Source organism: Corythoichthys intestinalis, chromosome 3, assembly GCF_030265065.1.
Source record: "Corythoichthys intestinalis isolate RoL2023-P3 chromosome 3, ASM3026506v1, whole genome shotgun sequence".
NCBI lineage: Eukaryota > Metazoa > Chordata > Actinopteri > Syngnathiformes > Syngnathidae > Corythoichthys > Corythoichthys intestinalis.
Window position 1 is genome coordinate 7,177,366 of NC_080397.1, and position 23,062 is coordinate 7,200,427.

A 23,062-nucleotide genomic window follows, 5' to 3' on the forward strand; every position below is an offset into this window, starting at 1 on the left:
CATGCAGATGTACGGCAACCAGCACGCTCCAATTCCATGTATCAACCCAGTTTGTTATGGATTGCGCATTCAGAGGTGAGGCTTTACTCGTTGCTGCCGCACCTCTCGTTTCATTTCTGTTAGGGCCTCCGCCCCTCCCTCCTGACACCTAACCCACCTTGGGCAGGTGCACGTGTTTTTATCTGTTTACAGGTTGAGACGGGTGGAGCGGCCACAGGTGAGGGCAACTAACAATCAGCCTGCCTTAAAAGCCAGTGGACGCCACCACCTCGTCGCCCAATCAACTCGTCTGGTTCCACCGTCAGTTGTTTCTCGCATTGCTTTGATACGTTCCTCTGATCACCGGCTCACGACTTGTTTTTTCTCTCGCCCCAGGACCTGTTCTCTGCGCGCCCCTTGCCGGATTCCACGCCTGTCTCCCTCCGAGCTCCCTTGCCTCACGCCAGCTCAACTACCCCGAGCCAAGTCACCAGCCCTCGCCACATTCTTGTGATCACTAATAAAAAGATTACGCATCTCACCCCTGTGTGTCTGCTCCGGGATCCTCTCTTGCTCACGCAACCCTAACAATTTCTTTATTTGAACAGGAAATAGGCAAATTCAGCAATTTTGACAATAAAAAATGTTTGAAATGAGTCATACATAAAGAGCAATGGACAAATATTAATATAGATTTGATGCCATAATTATTTTTTTGTCATGATGACAGGTGAGGCTCTGCCTCCCCTGACTGCACGTCACTGGATACACATATGTACATATATATATATATATATATATATATACACACACACACATTAGTTTTCTGTTTTTACACATTAATGAATCTATTGTTGTATTTATCATGTAAGAGAGTCGATTAAAACACTTATGAATAAGCATTGCTTAATAATTACGTTATGTGATTATAACTTTTAAATAGGTGTTTTTTATTCTATATACATATTAGCTTTGTGTTTTTACAAATTACTGAACCCATTGTTGTATTTATCATGTAAGAGAGTCAATTAAAACACTTATTAAAAAGCATTGCTTAATATATATGTAACGTGATTGCACAAATAATATAACTTTTGTTCCTCTGAGGTTGCCGTACACAGCGAAAATCTATGGAGTTGATTTTTTGGTGTAAATAATTTTTGAGTTGGTTGGTGTTGATTTGGGTGTTGTTTCAACACTAGCAGTGTCATGATTTCTCTTGGTGCAGTGTCAAGTAAGTGAGTTGAACACAGACAACCCTGGCAGGGTTATATGTACAGGTAGAGTTAATCAGCCACACTCAATTTAAGTGCACATGTCAGAAAACAAAGCAGGCGCAAAGTCTTGTGGGTGAAGTGACACCGCGGCTGTAAGTAGTGTTGTCTGTAAATAAGTGGAGTGTGTTCGGTTGAAAAACACATGGTAGTGAGCCTGAGTTCTGAGCTTACTTGAGGGATTCAAAGTCCCTCTGTTACATCTAGCGAGTGCAACAGTAGGGTACAATTGCCAGTCCGGCCCATGTTCAGCACTAAGGTTCCCCACTCATCTAGAATATTAACAACATCACAATGAATATTTAAAATTAACACTCCTATTGGTCGAAAACAAAAGGTAGTTACACATTTTGCATGTAAAAGGTTTGAATAGGTATTGCTGAACTTGCTCAAGCAGTAAATTAAGTCTGACTTAAATAATTTATGCATTTTTCATTTATGACATAACTTAATAGTTACTTAACGCAGCTGTGTGTAACCACCATAAGGATCTTGCATAAATACTATTTATTTTTTTGTTTAGTAAGGTTACACATTTTGCATGTAAAAGGTTTGAATAAGGATTCCTTAACTTGTTCAAATGGTTAATTAAATCTTACTTATATCATTTAAGCATTTTTCATTTACCTACATAACTTAATATTTACTTAAAGCATGTGCGTAACCACTTGAAATAAGGTTCTTGCATATCATGTTTCTTTTTTTTTGTGTGTGTGTTGTTGCTTACCAGCTAATTAGTTTCTCGATGTGTTGACCACTCACTTATTTGGAAGAAGACTCCTTTTTTCCTTTTTAATTACCATTTTACAACTTTTTTTTTCAATTAAATTAGACTCAAACTATTTTAAGTAATACTGGAGACCAGCTTTGTGATACTCTACCAACCTCTTTGTATGAGTAATGAATTTAAACATGTGCTCTGGATCCATGTGTAAATAATACCAGTATGCTAGTGTATTTTCAATTTTACCATTGTTCATTATTTTCTAAATACTGCATATAAATACAGTATATATCCAGTTTCTTGACAGTTTATTAGTTTTTTAGTAGCAGCCACATTCTTTTACTACTTATTAGGTAGAACCTTCTCTCTTTAAATCTTTTGTTTACTTAAATTAGACTTGTTCTAAACACTGGAGTAACTTTGGGCTACTACACACCTCTGTATATATGAGTAATAAAGTTACACAAAGTGCTCGAGATAAATGTGTAAATAATTGTGCTAGTGCACGCTTTTTACAATTCTTCATTATCTTGTAAAGATATGTATAGTTTACTACCAGTTAATCAGTTTTTGAGTAGCTACTGCATTCGTTTTGTACTCAATTATTTGGAAGGCTTTGTTTTTCTTCGTTTCAATTGAGTTACCTTTAGTTATTAGACTCAAATTGTTCTGAAGTACCACTGGAGACCAACTTTGGGCTACTCTACCACCTCTGTATTGTGTAATAAAGTTACACAATGTTCTCTGAGCGAATGGGGTTGGTTATCGGAGAAACAAAACACGTTTAAACGCGTCACAGACACACCTCCTGATGCAAATGAGAGCGTGAAGCCTCCCTCGAGTAAACACTCCAACGTGACTTCTCTCTTTAGCTTCATAGACTACCAGAAAGATACTCTCCTCTCATGTTACCGGCTGCATGTGTCACGCGAGCCCGGGCCGAGGCGCCCCTCAGGCGGCTACTCACCAGCCGAAGACCGCGGCTCTCCGATAGCGCCAAACCGGCGATTCGAGCCCAGCACACGCATGTCGATGTCGGAGGTCGACATGTTGACGCAGAAGGACATTCTGCTGTTTCGGGACGGCCGAGCAGTGGGATATCCGTGGACTTCGAGCAGACCAGAGAGGCTTATAAGAGCAAGGACTCGTTGGAGCTACTTAGAAGTCTGGTGGTTCTCAAGATGTGCTCATACGACTTCCTGGTTGATAAGAATCAAGAGGTAACAGGCGGCCTTGCCTATTGAACCCATGTTGCCCTAATAATAGTGTTAAGTCACCCTGCTAAAATGTCTAGCATATGGTTTCTGTACCAGCAAGACCTGGACCAAAATGCAACTAATCCAGCTGGATTTGGTGATTTAAAAAAAACAAAACAAAACTGGTTTTGCTGGAACTGGAATTCAGCATTTAACAAACTGTTACTATTACAATTGGTTAATATTAAATGTAATCTTTTTGAATGAATCAATTCATTATCATACTGGCTATACCGTAACTAATGTGAAGCATCTACTTTGCAAATAAGAAGGATATACTGTACACTTTTGTTCAAACTAGGGTTTCCAACTCTCTGAAAAACAAATAAATAAGGGACACCTCATTGGTAGAACCGGTCGGTAATAATAAGGGACAAAACGCGTCCCTTGAAAGATGAATAAGGTACATGCTTTTGTTTCTGAATACCGGATGATTCCTTTTTTCAAGGGACAGTTGGCAACCCTGGTTAAAACTATCTGGTCCATCAAACAATAATACTATACATACTGTGGTGTAACAGACAGTACTAAAGTGTAATATCAAAGATATAACCATAGATGTCAAGTTAAAACTGGGAGGACAGACTGTGAAACTCATCTTTCAGTGCCATTGACAGCGCTAAATGTCCAATCCGTTTTGACTAGGAGGGCTGTCAGCTATCATCCATCAATGGCAGCCAATGAGTTAAATCAGGCACAGTGACTGGCAGTTTGATGTAAGAAAAAATGAAAGAGCAACACTGCAATATGTCTATTAAAGTGGAAGTTCAGGATTTTTGACATTAAGCTTAATCTTCGAGTTAGCAGGGGTTTAGTTAGTTGGTGGAGTTGATTCTAACAAATTCCGTTTCTTTTGTAAGTTATTTGTTAGTTTCAGGGCTGCGGAGTGGCTAAGGTAGCGCGAGTCAATAGCGCCATTATAGCATGCCAATAAAAAAAAGATAAAGATCTACGAACACATCCAACATTGTCAAATAAATTCAAAACACAGATCATTGTTCCAAAACACCCATGCGGCTGAAACAATGTCACACCAAACTGCCGTAATTCATTTTATTCTGCTGGACTATTTTTTTACAGGCGTAATACGACCCCAATAAAGAGGAGTGCTTCGGTCACTCGTTCTCATGCTGCATTCAAGCAAGGTGGGAAGTCGCACTTATCCCACTTGGAGGGTACCAGTTGTGACTTTAAAGCATACCAAGCAAATGTAAACAGCAAAGATGGCTGATCGCCACAAGTTGTTTTTTATTTTGGCCTTCAAACGACATTTTGACCTCCAGCAAACCTGACTTCTCCTAAGCGGTCAAATAGTGGAGGCGCAGTAAAGATTTCAGTCTGCTGAGTTAACTGACAACCGGCAGCATGCACGAACGGTGTATTTAGAGGCTGTGAAAACATAGAGAAGAAATGGGCAAATGGCAATTGGCATGCAATAATAGTGCCATTGACTTGAGCTAGCTTAGCCACTCCAGAGCCCTGAAACTAACAAATAACTTGCAAACAAAACGGAATTTGTTGAAATCAACTCCACCAACTACCTAAACCCCCGTTAACTCGAAGATTAAGCCTAATGTCAAAAATCCTGAACTTCCGCTTTAATGATCATTTTATACACTTTCAGCGATTCTTGAAAAAAATAAAAAAGGTGCCACATCAGTTTTCTCCCTTAAATCCGATCACTGTCTACGTTTATTGTAAGAAATCATGAACATGATCAGTGTATTGGTATGTATTGGCGGGATTTTGGGAATGGCACTTGCTGAGGCCAGAACAAGTGGCCCCATTACAAACAATTTATAATTAAAGATAATCTGAGAAAAACAATATTTCAGAAGTATGTCGCAAAATGATAACTCTTCTCTTAAAAGAGCACCCAAGAAGAAGCTTTCAGTTTCAAAATGGTTGATAATGCCTGCAATGTTGAAACAGGAAGTGACATTTTGAATCACCACAATAATAACATACTGTACACTTACAAAAGACTACATTACTTACATCAACACAACATATGCTATTTACAGTAGGATGTGTTGATAATCCTATAAGCTAAATAAGGATGGCAGAAGCAGAACATTAGAACATCTTTCTGGAGCATTTAATTATGTTTACGATGTATCAAAACAAATATGATAGAAATTTTTACAATTCAATACAAACAACCCATTTTTGCCGGCATATTTTTATACAGTTTTTATATTGGAGCTCACTAGACTATGTACCTGCTGAACAGTCTGGCTGCATTGCACAATACGTAGCAATTTAACATACAATACAGATGAATATTCAGGATTGCAACAGTCCTGGACAAAACTACAAAAGATGATTTCATTTATCACAAGCTCTCGTTTCATGATTCGTTTTCAAATACGAGTCTAAGAAAAACAACTCTTGGTTGCGTGCGAACCACAGGCAGGCATGTAACTCCCACCTCTCACATTACAACTTGTTTTCCCAGCAAGCTAGTGAGTCTGTTTGTGCAGAGCGTGTTGCTTTCATTTACCTTCATTCTCTCGTCAAAGTTATACAGGCTGACTGGCCGCAACGCAACATCAGTTTGCTTCTAGTCACCGGTACCTCGGTTCAACAGTTTTCTATACAGTAGAGCTTCTAAAGTTGAACATGAATGTGAAATAATGCCTGGAGCAAGAATGTGTTATGTAATGCAATGTGTTAGTACATCTTGTTCTTGTGGGTTTATTTTGGTACCCTTCTGGGGCAGAGGAAACGTTTTTAAGTGTTGGACTGGTTGCCGGTCGAACCCTGAACATCAGAACTGTGATGCAGAATTGCTAACTTTTCTTGACGTTGATTGTGACCCTCCATTTGAAGTGTTTTTGGAATAGTTGCTGCCATTTCATTTCAAAGCTACTTTATTTTTCTGACGATAAGTCACACTAGCCAAAGATGCACAATGAAGAGGGCAAAAACAAGTTGCACTGAAGTATAAGTAGCATTTTTGTGGGCTTAATTTTTCTCCAGAGACCAGGAACAAACATTACATTATAATAATATTAAATGGAAAATAAAAGGCTAAACAGGTATCTGTTAACATATAATCAGTTATTTGATTACTATAGCCTAAACAATACAACATAATTTGTTTACCAAGCTTTCGATCTTACTCAAGATCACTACCGAATCCATTAATTCAATCCTCATCTCCTGTATCACTTCACGCTTTAGTGTAAAAATACATACTGGATATACTCCTGTATAGGTCGCAATTTTTAACCAAAATTTTTGCCCAAACATGCCGGTGCGACCAATACAATGCTCTGACAAGGTATGTGTATGTATGAGATTCTGACGGTATGTTAACCTTAAGCCAAAATATCACGGTTTCACGGTATCACTGTATTGCAATTACAGCTCTAAAATGTGTCACTTTGAGATATCTGGGTTAAAAAAGAAAATTCAATCGAACAGGATTTTTATTTTTCAAAACGTATTAGCAAATTGGAACATAAGTATAATTTCAAGTTAAAAAAAAAATACCAAAAAATAATTGAAATGTTCTAAATAAAATTGAAATAAATGCAGTCCTTTAGGTGAGCCAAAATCCACAGCCACAGCTCAACATTATTACCATCAAAAGTAGTTGAGTTATTTTCCATAAAAAGCACGTGTGTATGGATCGTATCATGTTTACGTTATACACACACTCTCTTTCTCAAAGCAGACAGTTGCCAGAGAGAAAAAAAGCACGTTTTACCACCGCTAGACACACTAAATACACTGGAGTTAACTCTCGTAGCTGGTGGGAAACGTTCATGACAGTGTTTACTGACATTTAGTTTTGTATAAATGCGAAATCATATTGGAGGTGTTCCCCCTCGGCAGCCACCCTCCTCAAACATGTTTTACATGTCGGTTGGCCCTCCTTCTCTAATCTGCGGCCATCTGTAACTTTTTTGTAGCCGAAGTATTCCTACACAATTCCATTCAGCCATCGTGTAGCAGAGCTAACTCACTGACACTGAGCAACAAACGGTGGGGGAGGATTGAGCCTTGCAGCTGCAAGCGGATTTCTCCCTGCATTTTTGGGACATAAAAAATAGCTAATAACTTAGTAGGGTATGATGGAAATTTTTTGCATTTTGAAACCGTGATTTTTTTTCACTATACGATATACCTTGAAACCGGTAATCGGTACATGACCCTTGCCCAATTTAGACAGTCGTAAAACTGAAAAAGCATACAATTTAGAATTAGCTATGAATGCTAATTATACACCTAAATTATAAGTAAAAAAATCTACAAATGTCTAGTATAAAATTTACAACATGTCGCAAAACAAAAATATACACTGTAATTTAGACAAACAAAACTTGGCCAGGAAAGAAATAAAGCGTTAACCAACATCACAGCCAAAGCTGCAACTGCGTAAGTCTCAGCCATCTTGGCTTTCATAACAAACAATGTCGCCAAGTGAGCTCAAGAGGGTGCTCTAGGACAGTGTTTTTCAACCGGCGTGACACTCGCACTAGTGTGCCGCGAGAAATCATCCAATATCGCATTTTATCTCGTCGTGTGGAGTAGCAGTTGGAAGGATGGAACAGGTAGAAAGTCGTGTCGGTCATGTGCAGATGCGCGAGGTATTGCTCTTCTCGCGTTAAAGAACTGCTCGGATTTCTAGCCATCAGCCACCTTGCTGTCTGCGACAGTGTGGACCACAGCACGTCTACTGTACATCATTGGATTAGACTCGTCAAGTGTCGATATACACGAAAGTGTCCTTTCCATTTTATCCATATGTGAAGACCGTCAATCCTCCCCGTGTTTTATTCCAACACATTGTCGAGGACAGCAAGGTGGCTGATGTCTAGAAATCCCAGCAGTTCTTGAACGCGACACGAGCAGCTACCTCCAAGCGAAACAACTGTCGCTTTAAAACAAGTCGATGGACTATTTTGTTCGCCTTCGTGAAAACACATAGAAACAGGAGAAAAACTGCAAAGTTCAATAATGAAGCCCTCAAAGCCAGTTACCTTGTTGCTGAACTTGTTGCTAAATCCAAAAAGTTCTACACTGTGGCAGAGATATTAATACTACCTGCCTGCAAAGCCATTGTCAGTGAGATGCTTGGCCCTGATGCGGTTAAAGACATTGCTAAAGTCCCTCTGTCTGATAATTCTGAGCTTTTTAAGCCTAACTGCTTTAAAAAAAATAAAAACAGGGAGAGACTGAGAGCTGTTGACGAAGATTCCAGCCAGGATATCAGCTTTGTGTTCATCTGAACAGGCTCAAATTTCACACTAAGTAAGTAAAAATATTGAGAATTTTTTAAATAATTGAATATACTGTACAGAAAGTAATTTTGGAACGTTTTTGGTTTGTGGTGTGCCGCAAGGATTTTTTCAATGTAAAAACGTGCCGTGACTCAGAAAAGGTTAAAACACTGCTCTAGGATTGTGCAAAAAAATTCCTGATGATAAGATGAGAAAAATGTTGGAAAATGGTAGTGATAGTAGTGATGAAAAGGAATTTGAGGGCTTCCATCCATGATGATGAAGAAGAGTTGCCATAAAACAGTTAAGAAAGTTAAGACAGTTAAGATGAAAAGACTAGAAACGTAATATATTTACCACATTGTCATTGTTTGTGTCGTGTACTTAGTTTTTACTATGTAGCCTATAGAAGTTGTTACTAAATAAACATAAAGTCAAAAAATAATAAAATGCAACAAGTTTTATTTGTTTCATTCAAATTGGTATCAAAAATTGTTCCAAAATTTTGTCAAAAAATTTCCCATTTTGTGGTGCGACCTACAGTATACAAGGGTTAACCTAAAATACTTACTTTTTTAACCCCAAACTAGGGGTGCGATCTATCTGCTGGAGCGACCCTTACGCGAGTATATACAGTACATAAGTCTTACAAGTATAAGTCACTGGCCTAGTCGAACTATGAAATAAAAGTGTAACTTATGGCCCAAAAAATACAGTAACTGCCATTGTTAAAATATTTGAGCAAATTCGAAGGCAAGCCAGGCATCACAGAATGGATTGCATTTGATTTTTGAGATCATGCTGTTTCTGTTCTGGGTCACAGGAAAGCTTTCAGACTATCCCAAAAGTCTGTACCCTAAAGTTTTTCATTTGCAGGCAGTATGATTTTGCATTCATGAGGCATATATAATATATGACGGGGCTCTAAAAAGGCTCCCCTTTAGCTCCTATCACCTCTCACTTTATTGGTTGAGTTAAAGGGGTTGCCTTTCTTTATGAGTCCCTGTTTTACAGAAATGTCTGCCTTGAGACTTGCATGGAGAGTTCCCTTACTAATAAAGGCGGGTATCACTTCTTTAAAAGTTTTTGCACAACTCGTCTTGTCAGGCAAGACGGTTCCTTTCAAAACAAGCCGAGACACAACCTGCCGCTGCAGACACGATGTGACTGACGTTCGCAGCGTAGTGTCTTCCATCATCTAAGTGTTGTCAAATTCTCCTGATGAGGCGTCACAGGCACCACCATCATGTTAGAATATTCAATAAACTTTGAGACTGAGGGAAAAAGTGTGTACTATCTGCAGCGGCTCTTTGCAATTCACTAGACTGAATGTGTTTAAATGATTCATGAAAGCTACCGTGTTGCATCACTTTCTCTCTCTCTGCTCAGATAATGGATTTCGGAAAGAAGGTATTGGGTCAAAAAGCCTTTGATCAGCTGATGAAGATGACGTTTTACGGACAGTTTGTGGCTGGCGAGGATCACAAAGCCATCAGGCCTCTCATCCAGAAGAACCTGGCTTTTGGTGTGGGTTCAGTGTTGGACTACAGTGTGGAGGAGGATATCAGCCAGGAGGAGGAGCCACAGACAGCAATGTAGTAAGAAAGTTGCATTACTGTATTTCCCAAAAGAGAACAAAATATCTTGTTTCAGCAATAGTCATATTGTACTAGGAAACATAAATTCAGTGGTGTTAAATGAGTTAATTCAGCAAAAATGACATGAATGAACTTATTTACTACTGCTTTTATGTCTACTGCTATTCATGGCAGCCAATGAGTTAACCCTTTATAGAGTAAGTTTTTTTTTTTTATTAAAAAAAAATAAAGACCTGGCGTCCACATAGGTGGACGTCATCTTTTCGGTCATTTGACATGTGTCTGACCCAAAATGTGATGCTTAAATATATGGACAACAGGCATTAAGTAGGATGGTGATTATTTAGTTATTGTTGATAATTAAAAAAAAAAATTTAATGAATAAATATAGTTTTAAATTATTAACATGTCAACAAAACAACATTAGAATGAATGAAAACAGAAATACACTCATGTTATAATCCCCAATAACGCTCTAAAGTTTATTAATAATAAATTAATAGTAAAAAGCATAAATAGCTAACTATATTTTTAAACAATGCCTTTATTGATTTCAGTAAAATAAAAAAAGAATAGCCATTCTAAATAAAGACAATAATGCAGTTTTATCCTTTTCATGTAAGCCAACTAAAAATAAATAAATTGTACTATTTTTTTAAATTTAATTTTTAAAATAAATCAATATGACAATATTTACTTTTAATCGAGTGCCCCAAAAATGGGAAAATAAACAGCCATATGGGGGAAGTACAGTGCCGGCCAAAAGTATTGGCACCCCTGCAATTCTGTCGGATAATGCTCAATTTCTCCCAGAAAAAGATTGCAATTACAAATGCTTTGGTAGTAATATCTTCATTTATTTTGCTCGCAATTAAATAACACAAAAGTTAATGAAAAATAAAATTTAATCATTATCATTTCATACAAAACTCAAAAAATGGGCCGGACAAAAGTATTGGCAGCCTCAGCCTAATACAGTGGTTCCCAAACCGGTGTTCTGCCAAAATATGCTACATCAGCGAAACGTCCTACATTAGTCGAATTTGACACCCAAAGTACTACCGTGCGCTCTAAACTTGTTTTGTTTAGATGCATACAGGAATAATGTACTAAAAAAATGCCTGCAGAAAACACTTAAATGTAGTTTTATCAAATATGCACGGTTTAAATACGCTACGTGACTAATGTGGTCAACTGCTTCAAAGCTAACACAAAAAAACACAATGGTTAAAAGTATGAGAGGGTAATACATGCAAAAAGTATCTTTGAGGCATTGAAAAGGTTCTAAATAACTAAATAAAAACAAAAATAGTGAGTACTCGCCGCTTCTAACCGATGTGCGTATGCGTGTGGATGCATGCGCAAGCGCCCTGAGCATTGTGTAGACGTTTCGCCGTGTAGTAAGGAATGGCCGAACATCGGTCCTCAAGGATCCCTGTGGGTCCTGGTTTTTGGTCCTACAGATCGAGCACAGACCGTTTAACCAATGAGGTATCTGCTAAAACAAGCAGCACCTGACTACAATCAACTGATTACACTTGTAAAACACCAGATTGGTACACATGTGTCGTCCTGCTTTGTTGGAAAGAAATCCAGCACCCACAGCGGCCCGATGTGGAATAGTTTGGGAACCCCTGGCCTAATACTTGGTAGCACAACCTTTATACACAATAACTGTGAAAAACCGCTTCCGGTATCCTCCAATGAGTTTCTTCCAATGCTCTGCTGGAATTTTAGACCATTCTTCTTTGGCCAGCTGCTCAGTGTCTCTGAGATTTGAAGGGTGCCTTGTCCGAACTGCCATTTTCAGTTCTCTCCACAGGTGTTCTATGTAATTCAGGTCTGGACTCATTTCTGGCCACTTTAGAAGTCTCCAGTGCTTTCTCTCAAACCATTTTGTAGTGCTTTTTTAAGTGTTTTTGGTCATTGTCCTGCTGGGAGAGCAATGACCTCTGAGGGAGACCCAGCTTTCTCACACTGGGCCCTACATTATGCTGCAAAATTTGTTGGTTGTCTTCAAACTTCATAATGCCATGAACACGGTCAACCAGTCCAGTGCCAGAGGCAGCAAAGCAACACCAAAATATCAGGGAACCTCTGCCATGTTTGACTGTGCGGATCGTGTTCTTTTCTTTGAAGGCCTGGATAGTACGGGTTGACACTGTTGTACCTTCGGACTGCAGGACAGCTTGAACTTGTTTGGATGTTAGTCGAGGTTCCTTATCCACCAGCCGCACAATCTTTCGTTGAAATCTCTCGTCAATTTCTCTTTTCCGTCCACATCTAGGGAGGTTAGCCACAGTGCCATGGGCTTTACACTTATTGATGATGTGGTGCACGGTAGACACAGGAACATTCAGGTCTGTGGAGATGGACTTGTACCCTTGAGATTGCCCATGCTTCCTCACAATTTTGCTTCTTAAGTCCTCAGACAATTCTTTGGTCTTCTTTCTTTTCTCCATGCTTAATGTGGTGCATACAAGGACACAGGACAGAGGTTGAGTCAACTTGAATCCATTTTAAATGGCTGCAAGTGTGATTTAGTTATTGCCACCACCTGTTATGTGCCACAGTTAACTAACAGGTGCTGTTATTTACTCAAATTAGAGAAGCATCACACAACTTTTCAAAAGGTGCAAATAGTTTTGTCCGGCCCATTTTAGGAGTTTTGTGTAAAATGCTAATGATTTAATTTTTTTCCCCATTCTCTTTTGTGTTTTTTCATTGCTAGCAAAATAAATGAAGATATTATTACCAAAGCATTTGTAATTGTAATCATTTTCTGGGAGAAATTGAACATTATCTGACAGAAATGCAGGGGTGCCAAACCGTGCCAATACTTTTGGCCACCACTGTAAATACTAGAGTTTCACAACTGACAGTAAGATAACTAACATTAGTCATTTCTGACAAACATAAAAAATACTCCTATTAGTATAGTTATATTTTGTCTATTGGTGATGCTCCACCATTTGTGTTAAAACACTAATTGTTTGACGGGTTATCAAACTGCGACATTGATTGTTATGTAATATTAAACACAACCATTGTGACCTTTGTTGTTGCAATGGCGCTAATCCTCACAGTTACCACATGTAAATTATGTAAGTATTTCCCACCTCAATGCCCAAAATATAAACCAACTATATCTCCCCTGTGATTGGCTGCTAAAATAATTCATTACTTCTTAAGAATTTTGTCACATGATGAGTGAGCGTGCAGCTGATGTAAGTGAGCTCATGTAAAATCGTGTTTGACCTCAATCTAGACAGCAACAGCATTCGGAGAGCTCTGAAGTCAGTCATCGACATGATTCATTTCCTAATAACATTGACACCCAACTAGACAAATGGACTTGTCAGGTTAACGCTAATAATAACACTGACCTTTTACTTTTCAAAGATGCTCAGTTTAATGAAGGTCAGAATCAAAGAAAGCTCGCAGTGCGTCAGTAGAACTGTTTAAGTGATGCTGACGTATGCTGACAGCTGATTTAAAGTTCAAACTTGCCATACATTATTAATAACATGAGGCGGCTCAATGAACTCTTTACCATGACTTGCATGCGCTCTCTCAACATGTCATGTGTTACACATTATCATAATGTTGAATTGATTGTTGAAGCAACTGAATTAATGTTGAGTGGACTGCTCAGCTTTTTTGCTTCAACTTTTTAAACATTCAATGTGACACATACGATGTAAGACTTAATTATGAAAGAATACATGACTGTCTCATTCTTAGTAATAAGTTAAAATAAGCAACTGCGATAATCTGGTTGCAGAATCGCATAATCCTTCTTATAATTATAGATATGACTGTGTATAGATTTAACCAATCACACTCAAACTTATGTTAAATGGTAGTCAATACCCACCTTACACAACTCCAAAGTTCACAAGTTCTATTAAAATAAGTAATACAGGCAATATGTCACATTAAAATGTGGAAAACTCTTTGAAATTATTCATTTTGTCTTAGTTTATGATTTAAAGGGAAATACAACAGCTACTGTACAGTATATCATGTGCATTTCAGTAGAAAAGATATTTTTTAATCAACCGAAAAACAAAGAATAAATATTAATATAAGCCAGTTATTCGAGGAAGCGGCCACCCGATATGGGGGTAGACATTTTTCAATGCTGGTAGTTACTGTTTTAACCAATCAAATGAGATTCCCCACCCGTCATCGTGATGTCATTTACATCCATTATCACATGTACCTATGCTCGAGTCTTATCAGTGTGTATGTGCCCGGGTATAACTGACAAAATTAGAGGTCGACCTATGTGATATTTTCAAAGGCAGACGCCGATAAAAGAAAATCAGCCGATTGCTGATGTCTAAGGCTAAGTCTACACTACGACAGATAATGGCCTTAAACGTTCAATTTATTATACTATACGGCATGTCGGCTACACTAATGTACCTCTTGTCCGAATATTTTATTACACGGGCTAGAGAGCTAGCTGATTTCTTAAACACTGGATACCTGGTCTAATGTAGCTGCCAGCTACTTGGTAAAAATCAGAGCCAATGGAAGTGGCGTCATGGATCGTGCCATTGCCAATTTTTTTTGCACCCTTTTTTTGTGTGGCATTACAGCATCGTAAACAATGTAGGGGAATGGTACAGAGGACGCGACTCTCCTGCTCCTCTTTTTACAACTGAAAGAACTTGTAAATTCTACACTTGAATGTCCTGAGAAGACATCGAACAATGCCAAAAAATTATAATCTTCCGGTTTAGAGGTGACCCGCGCGCACGATGACTTCACACACGAGACTGCTCCTTTTTGCCCAAGCGTAGTTTGCGCACATGCAGGCGTTCTTTGCAGGAGCGTGGCATTCATAAAGGCACCTTAAACATAGTACGGACAGGTATGAAATATTGACCGACGTAAAAGGCAAAAAAAAATTATCCGTCCTAGTTAAGCCTGAACGATATATCATTTAAACATCGCCATCGCGATGTGGGCATGCGAGATAGTCCCATCGAAAGGACGTGCGATAGTTTTTTAAATTTTTAATCCAAAAACTTCATGATCTCCGCATAGCCTCCCTCCCTCTCTCAGCTCTTTGTTCCTCAGTCACTTCGGCACTTGCTTATTAAAGTTAACGATGTTGACAGCTGGTTTTCTTTGATGTTGCCAGAGGAGCGCGGACTTCACACCGCTGCATCTGTCAATCATCGTTTAAAGGGATCCAAGGATAGAAAGACATATAGTTCTGAGAATATAAATGCTCGTACGAGTTATACTAATTTGATATTAAAACCCTCTTAATATTTTCGTTTTAATAAAATTTGTAAAATTATTTTAACTTGTACGTCGCCATTATCGTTGTTAACGTCACAGGGCGGCGACGTCACATGGGCTCGCTGCCGAACTTCAACAGTGTGACTCGTGAACTACATAAACATGTGGTCGGTTCTGCCCTTCAAATTTGAACCTGAACGTAATATTGATGAGAAGGATAACCCTGTCGATATTTCACAAAACGGGATGAGAGGTGTAGCTTACATGTGTCAAGTTAGCTAGTGACAGCTAGCACTCCTTGTCTAGTGACGGAGCAGGAGAGTGATGTGAAAAAATGTTTGCAGATCTTCACCGTAATAATAATAATAATAATAATAATAATACCTGTAATAATGTAACGAATCAGGTTCTAATGTGGCAGATGTGTTTGTCGTGGTGTACCTGAACGCACCACATGACTGACGTGACAGAGAGCGAGAGGTGCATTAGAGTTTTTATTTTGTCTTTTAATGTTCTCTTGTTGTTGGCAACAGCTGTGGCGGACAGTTGGCGTGTTGTGTTGCACAAGTTCTGAAATAAATGATTAATAACCTGATGAAGCTGGCGATTCCTTTGGCGAGGTTACAATAATAATAATTGTCACCTTAACTTATAAAGACGAGCGAACGGAGGTCTTAGGAGGACCGTCAAGATCGTAGACATTCTGCAGCTGTTTTGTTGAGCCAGTTCACGGACGTGCACACCACGCTTATATTCGTCTATCATTTCCATCTTCATTTCAATGGTAAGCGTCAGCTTTTTCCTTTTTTCACCAACTGCACTAACATTCTTGGAACCCATGTTGATTTGTCTCACAAGAAAAACCGCTGTGCGTCAGCCTTGCGGGAAAACCAAGAAACTGCAATGTTGTAATAAATTATCATATTTCAAGCATGTCGTCGGATGTAGAAACAAATAGCAATACAAATTTTACGTCGGATGTCGAAAAGATCGTGTGTCGAAGCGATCGTATGATGGGGTACCACTGTATACTTTCTTTTTTTTAAGCACGTTGATCATGAAAGACAATTGAAACACATTATATAAATGTATATATTAGAAGTACTGGTAAATTATTTTCTCTGGTACTTTTTTTAATACTGGGTATGTTTAAACAGACAAAATTTCTTTAATCCAATGAGCGTTTGTATTAAAATTATGATCAGATGCACTGTGTTCATGGACACTGAAAATATTGATCGGATTAGGTCCTGTGTGTTCATGCATCATAACGTCAGTGGGAACAAATTATTTTGACATGCACGGATTGATACCGTGTTCATGTGGTGTATTTAATTTACTTACCGACTTAATTTCGGTAAGAAGCTAATTTAGTAAAGAAGATTTCTCGTCAGTTTACACATTTTTTTGACGCCAGCGTAATAATGAAATGTACACATTTAAAAAAATCTTTTTTTTTAACCAAGTTATCGGTAGAATAGTTTAACAAAAGCTTACCGTTTGTATTTTGATGCGTTCTCTTTTTGTTTTTGTAGATGAATTAATAGGTCTAAAAATGTCTTTTTTTTTTTTTTTTTTTTTTTACTACGGAACAAATGAAAATGAAGTCCATATCTGCTATGTTTTTTTGCTACGACAACAAAAGCACATGAACAGGATGTAGTCGTAATTACCAGTGTGGTAGGTTTCATCTTTCCCAAAGCGTGTGAAGGCAGCTTGACCAAATATACCAAAAAAAAATAGTAGAAGAAGCGGAAGCCCTACTGACTTCTGTGTCAACAAAATATCGTTCTGTCCATTGAGACCAGGGGTCGCGTTAACCGGAAATTTTCCGTCGTTGACCGGTTTTTTAAAACGGTGACGGAAAAAACTGAAGTCCGTCAGTCATTTTGACAGGTTGCAATTCACACCCCAGACTACAGGGTGGCGAGTTAGCATATTAATTGGCTATTGTCTCTCTTAATGCATGACGTCGTTGGCTATTCTGTCAGAATATTGTAGTGTAACCGGGGTCTGGCGGCGGCACCGTGATTGACACATCAACGCGAGGTTCATCACATGACGTCACAACTCCGCCCCCCTGACCGGAGCCGCCATATTGTGTGTCAGCCCGTCATGTTTATACATTACCGCTACGTACATGCCTCCTATTACGGCGTGTTTTTCTGCTCGTTAATATTAATAATCAAAATGGTGAAGGCGTGTGTGGAGGTTGGTTGCTGTAACAGAGAAGATAGCCGGAGAGACTTGAAGTTCTACCGTATTCTGAGAGACGCGAAGATGAGAGCGAGATGGACTGCTGTAATTCGACAAGAAATCTGGGCACCAAACGATCACCACAGACTATGTAGTAGTCTTTTTATATCTGGTAAGATGCATTTAATATATATTTAGAAGATTTTGGGCTGACAACCACAATTAAGATCATTGTGTGACGTTGGTGATTGGGGTCTATATCGTTGCCTCCTTTTCTTTGGGGGCGGAGTTGTTGGCGGTAAGCAGAGTAAAAAGGGAGAAAAATACCACGACTTCCGTGTCTAATTTTTCACCGCCAAGCAAGCGTTACAATATTAATTAAAAATGAATGAAAACTAAATACTATTGAATATGTCATCATTATCATTTTAAAAATTTAAGTGATGGGTAAAAATAGACTATGACCGGATTTTTATGACCCTGTCAGTCAAAATGACAGACAACGAAAATGTCTAGCGCAACCTCTGATTGAGACATTAAACTTTAGCGTTATTTCATGTATATTTCCCCATTTTCCACCATCAAGTTTTTCAATTTCAACATTTTAAAGCTCCAGCAATGTGTTCGTCACATATACAGATCAGTGTAAACTTGTGGAAGTTGTGCCTACCCAGTTTTCCGCTCGCTCTGCTTTTACTAGCTTCTGGGAATAACAGAAAATCATATACTGTCATCACAGATAAGGCCAGTTTGTTCCAAAATTTTGGAATAAAGTTTTTTTCATCCGCACCAATTGGGTTATCAATCGGCATAAACCACCCGTCTCGTTCGGAATAGAATCTTGATCCCAATGAGCTGGATCGAGTTAGAATATTCAGAATGAGCCATGTACATGAAGCATTTTTAATCGGGCTAGAGCTGCAGCGATTAAACAACATAATTCGATTACAAAAAAGCTTCGAATCAAATTTTACTGCTTCGAGGACTTTAATTAGAGTGGCATTGTAATGGTTTGTTTTGAAAGTGTTGGCATTTAGTTTTATTGACTTGGGTGGATAAACTGCCCTCTAGTGGCAACAGTGAATATGACATAACTAATGTAACATGGCTGGATCCAGCTGCTCCCTTTTAAGACCAACATAAGGTTGTTCGTAGTTGTTAGCTCAAAATGTTTTTGTTTGAGCTCATATGATTGTTTATGCATTCGTAATTTAGCAAAGAGGTACGCATATTTAGCAGTTTTTTTTTTGTGGGACTATGTGCTTGAACGATTTGTTAAGAGCATTGTAAAAACAGAAAAGTTAACATTTTCTAGCATTTAAGCTAGCGGACTTTTGCTATGCAAGTTAGCCAGTTGTTATTTTGTTGTACTTCTATCCTCATCTATTATTATTTTTTTTAATACCGTTTGAGGCTGAGCGCAGGTATTTTAATTTATTTTAAAATGCATTTATTGCTCATGTGAAATTAAAGTGCAATTCTGCATAGTTTGAAGAAACACTCAGGAATGTTATTTTGTCTTTGCATTTAATGCTCTTTTTAAATGCAATCTTAGCAAGCCTCCTAAAATTTACTCTGCAATGCATTAAATGTTCCATATCAGATTACTCGAGTATTCGAACTAACTAATTGATAGATTAATTGATTACTTGAATAATCGATAGCTGTAGCCTTAAATCCAACTCGGTTTTTAATCCGAATAAGAGTGTCCATGTAAGGATACTTACTTGCCACTAGATGGTGCAAAATCACAATTAACAAAGAACTTCACCAACACAGTGAGCATAACAGTTTTTTTTTTTTTTTTTGAATTTATTGTCATTGTCATCATCATCATCAACAAATTGTCATCATCATCATCAAAATCAAAATCATAAGTTATCTTATTAGCGTATTGGCCCGAACATAAGAAGGAACTTGTTATAAGACGACCCCCTCTTTTTCAAGACTCAAGTTTGAAAAAAGACTTTTTGAACACCAAATTAATTTTTATACAGAAAATAATGACAGCACATCCTAAACAAAGGATTAGAACAATGTATTTGAGAGTACAAGCATGTTATTTTGCCTCATTCAAATCTTAATGTCTGAACATTTAAATATGTAAACTAAAGTGCAATCACATTCGTAAATGAATGGCTTCTGGTCTTTGAAATGTTAATAAACCAATCTATTGTGATAAAACAACAAAATTGCAATAACTGCATTAACCATCAGAGTCAAGTCTAACTTTAACTGTAGTCTTGAAACAAATCTGTATAAGGAAAAACATTGCAATAAAAATGCAAACTGGTTAAACTAAAAAGAGTAGCTGAGATCTGTCATGACAGAACATCGCTTCAAAGATATCTGGCGTCATCTAGCGTCGTGAATGGGTATAATGTCTAGAACGCGAATGTAAGACGACCCCCTCTTTTTTTAATATATAGTTTTTTGTTATTTCAATGCAAAAAACACCGTCTAATATTCATGCCAATACGGTATATCGGCTAAATATTGGCCGATGGCTGATCTTGTAAAAAAGTCCATATATTGGCCCGCTATATCGGCCGGCTGATATAACATTAATCCCTCCATTATCAGAGGTCAAAGAAATTCACAATATATGCATCCTTAAATACTTTAAGAAAGCATCTTTTACTTGAATATTGTTTATAATTGATGTTGTCTTTTCCTTTAAAATTCTATTTGTGTAAGTTGTTCCTTTACACTTGTTTCTTCTTATTTAGCTCAAGTGAATCCAGTGCTGAGAAAGGTCAGTCAAACTGTTTTATTATACTGTAGGTACGCCTGTTTTTAAATGATGTTCAATAAAAATCATGGACTGTATCGCGAACATTCTGCAAGTTGTTAAATTTTATCTCTATACTTGTTTATTATAAATTGTGTTGGTGTGCCTAATGGTGTGAACTTTTGTCACTGTCAGGTGAGCACAATAAAGACACGCTTGGTGGACCCCAAGCATATTTCTACGCAGACGAGAGTAAATGCGACCAACATATGGAAACATTCATCAAATGTATCCAAGCATCTGGTAAGAAACCTTGTGTAACTGTTTAAAAAAAATGAACAATATAAAATGAAGTCTATCCGCTATCTACATTAGGCGGGAGTTCAATGGACGGCTTCTCTGCCATCAAAATGACCGCTCTGGGCCGACCTCAGTTTCTGGTGAGTTGTTTTAGCTCAAGGACATCAATGTGTCAAAATAATCACCTGTCTTGTTATAGCAATGTGCTGACTGTTCCGTTTGTTCTTCAAGCTGCACTTGTCTGCGGTTCTGGTAAAATGGCGGCGATTTTTCAACTTTCTGGCATCCAGGCAGGGTCAAGATGGAATAGATGATTTGGAGAAAAAGTTGGATGTTTTGCAGATTCAGGTGACTTGCTTCTCCTTATTTTCATCTTTCCTACACACAATATTTGCTCTGTTAGTAGAGTACTTTTAATGCTAACGTGTCCTTGAAGGAATTTTTAAGCAGTGTGGGTGCAAAAGATGACTTCTACAATGTGTTAACTACACAGAGTGACAAAGATTCAGGGTGAGTATGAGTTTTTGAAAGTTGGCATTTTAAAGGTGAAGTTCAGAATTTTTGACATTAGGCTTAATCTTCGAGTTAGCGGGCTCCAATGGAGGAATCTGACCTTTTAGCCGGATTGCCGGAATCACGGCAGCCAAACGGTTGGACCCGCGCTGGCGCAGCTCCAATGACCCGGGCCGGCGAAACCCCGACAACCGGCCAAGAGGCTAAACTCTGCGCGTTCACCGTAGTCTTAACCCCTTGTACTGACTCCATTTTGAAAGCTGGTAAAAGGCTTCGAAACACAAGTTGACAATTTATTCAGGTCGACAGCGATCATAAGGCAAGGCAAAACAGCAACAGACCCAGGCGAGGAGGCAGACTGGAACCAGGGTGACCATACCACAAGTCAACAAAAGATTTCCGAGAAATATTACAACGATTAGTGAAACATTCAGTCTTTTTGAAGGCTCTCGGGGGGCGGGCTGTGGGCAGGAAGAAGGGTGTGTTTGGGCCTTGTTTAGTATTATTGTCTGTTTGTGGATTGGACAGGAGGATTCGGGAGTTACAGTTGTCAGGGCAATGAAGGTTGTGGATTTTGCCACCTGAGCGCCGCATAAGTGCTGAGTGTTCCCTTCTTGGTCGCGGGTTCCTTCTAATCAGATGTTGACAAGATGACATGAGAAGATGTTCTGGACTGTCCGAAAGAACTGATTGCGGGAGTTGGTGGTGCAGACGTGAGCTTGTAGATGTCTTGCGTCGTCGGCGTCAATCTTGCTCAGTCAGTTGCATGAAGCACACGTTGGGCTTCTGTGATCAGAAGGCGTCATGTATCTCTTATGCCCTATGTCAAATATATTCTGCCTGTTTTCCTTAAACTATGATATAAATGCTCTTTATTTAATATTGAGTGTATTAAAGTAATACAAACAGTCAAACAGTAAATACGAGAAAAGGTACTGTTCCCTCACCATTGGATGTCAATAACTGTAGTATAAACAGCAACATTTATAATCCAGCAGCTCTGCAGGGAACATGCTGCAGAGCGGAGTGATATTTTTTCCACCGGTTTGTTTATGTCGTAGACAGCAGCAAGTGACCATAGTTTATATTGTTCCTCGTTCTTCATAGGGAATATGTAGAAACTTTCCTTTGCCCGTTTCTTCTTTTTCCAAAGCCTTTAACTTCACATTTCACCATGTTGCCGTTCTTCAGTCAAGACTCAGTAGACTGATGCTGCATTTGAGGGAGGTGGGAAGTCGGCAGTATTCCAACCTCCAATCAGGAAAAATATCATTGGAACGCCACTTGAACTGGGAGGCCCGAGTCGCGAAGTCAGGAAAAAAAGTACCCCGACTTCATGAGTTGCTTCAGTCTGACGTCACTGGACAAAATGACACTGCTTGTCGAAAAGCAGACCGTCAATTGTAAAACTAAAAAAGGCAGTTTTCAGTGTTTACTATTTATCTCAGCCATCGTTTTTCCTCCACTATTTGATCGCTTACGAGGAGGCAGGTTTGCTGGGGGTCAACATTTCTTTTGATGGCCAAAATAAAAAACAACTTGTCGCAAATAGCCATCTTGCTGTTACATTCGCTTGGACGCTTTGAGGTCGCAAGTGTTACTATCCAATTGGGATTAAGTCCGACTTCCCACCTTTCTCGAATGCAGAGTGAGCATGAGTGGCCGAAGCACTTCTCTCTAATGTAGTAACATTACGCATCTTAAAAAATCGTCAGATGGCAGTTTGATGTGACATTGTTTTGGCCGCATGGATATTTGAAATGATCTGCATTTTGAATTTATTTGACTATGTTAGATCTGTTAATATCATTTTTTATTGGCATGCTAAGACAGGACATTGACTCGCACTAGCTTAGCCGCTCCAGAGTCCTGAAACTAATAAATAACTAACAAACTGCACATAATTTGTTAAAGTCAACTTCACAGATTAAACCCCTGGTAACTCGAAGATTAAGCCAAATGTCAAAAATTCTGAACATCCGCTTTTGCAGGAATTAAAGA

The 23,062-nt window shown here is 38.6% G+C and overlaps 1 protein-coding gene across 1 annotated transcript in view; it reads left to right on the forward strand.

The window, feature by feature from the left end:
• The first annotated feature begins 2,795 nt into the window (after window positions 1–2,795).
• Window positions 2,796–23,062, forward strand: part of prodhb (proline dehydrogenase (oxidase) 1b) — a 41,701-nt gene continuing 21,434 nt past the window's right edge. Inside the window, exons 1-7 of the mRNA XM_057831733.1 lie at window positions 2,796–3,197; window positions 9,854–10,062; window positions 20,247–20,272; window positions 20,444–20,551; window positions 20,624–20,688; window positions 20,780–20,896; window positions 20,985–21,058. Of these exons, the coding sequence (XP_057687716.1) occupies window positions 2,883–3,197; window positions 9,854–10,062; window positions 20,247–20,272; window positions 20,444–20,551; window positions 20,624–20,688; window positions 20,780–20,896; window positions 20,985–21,058 (914 nt within the window). The 5' untranslated portion in view covers window positions 2,796–2,882. The remainder of the gene's footprint in view (window positions 3,198–9,853; window positions 10,063–20,246; window positions 20,273–20,443; window positions 20,552–20,623; window positions 20,689–20,779; window positions 20,897–20,984; window positions 21,059–23,062) is intronic.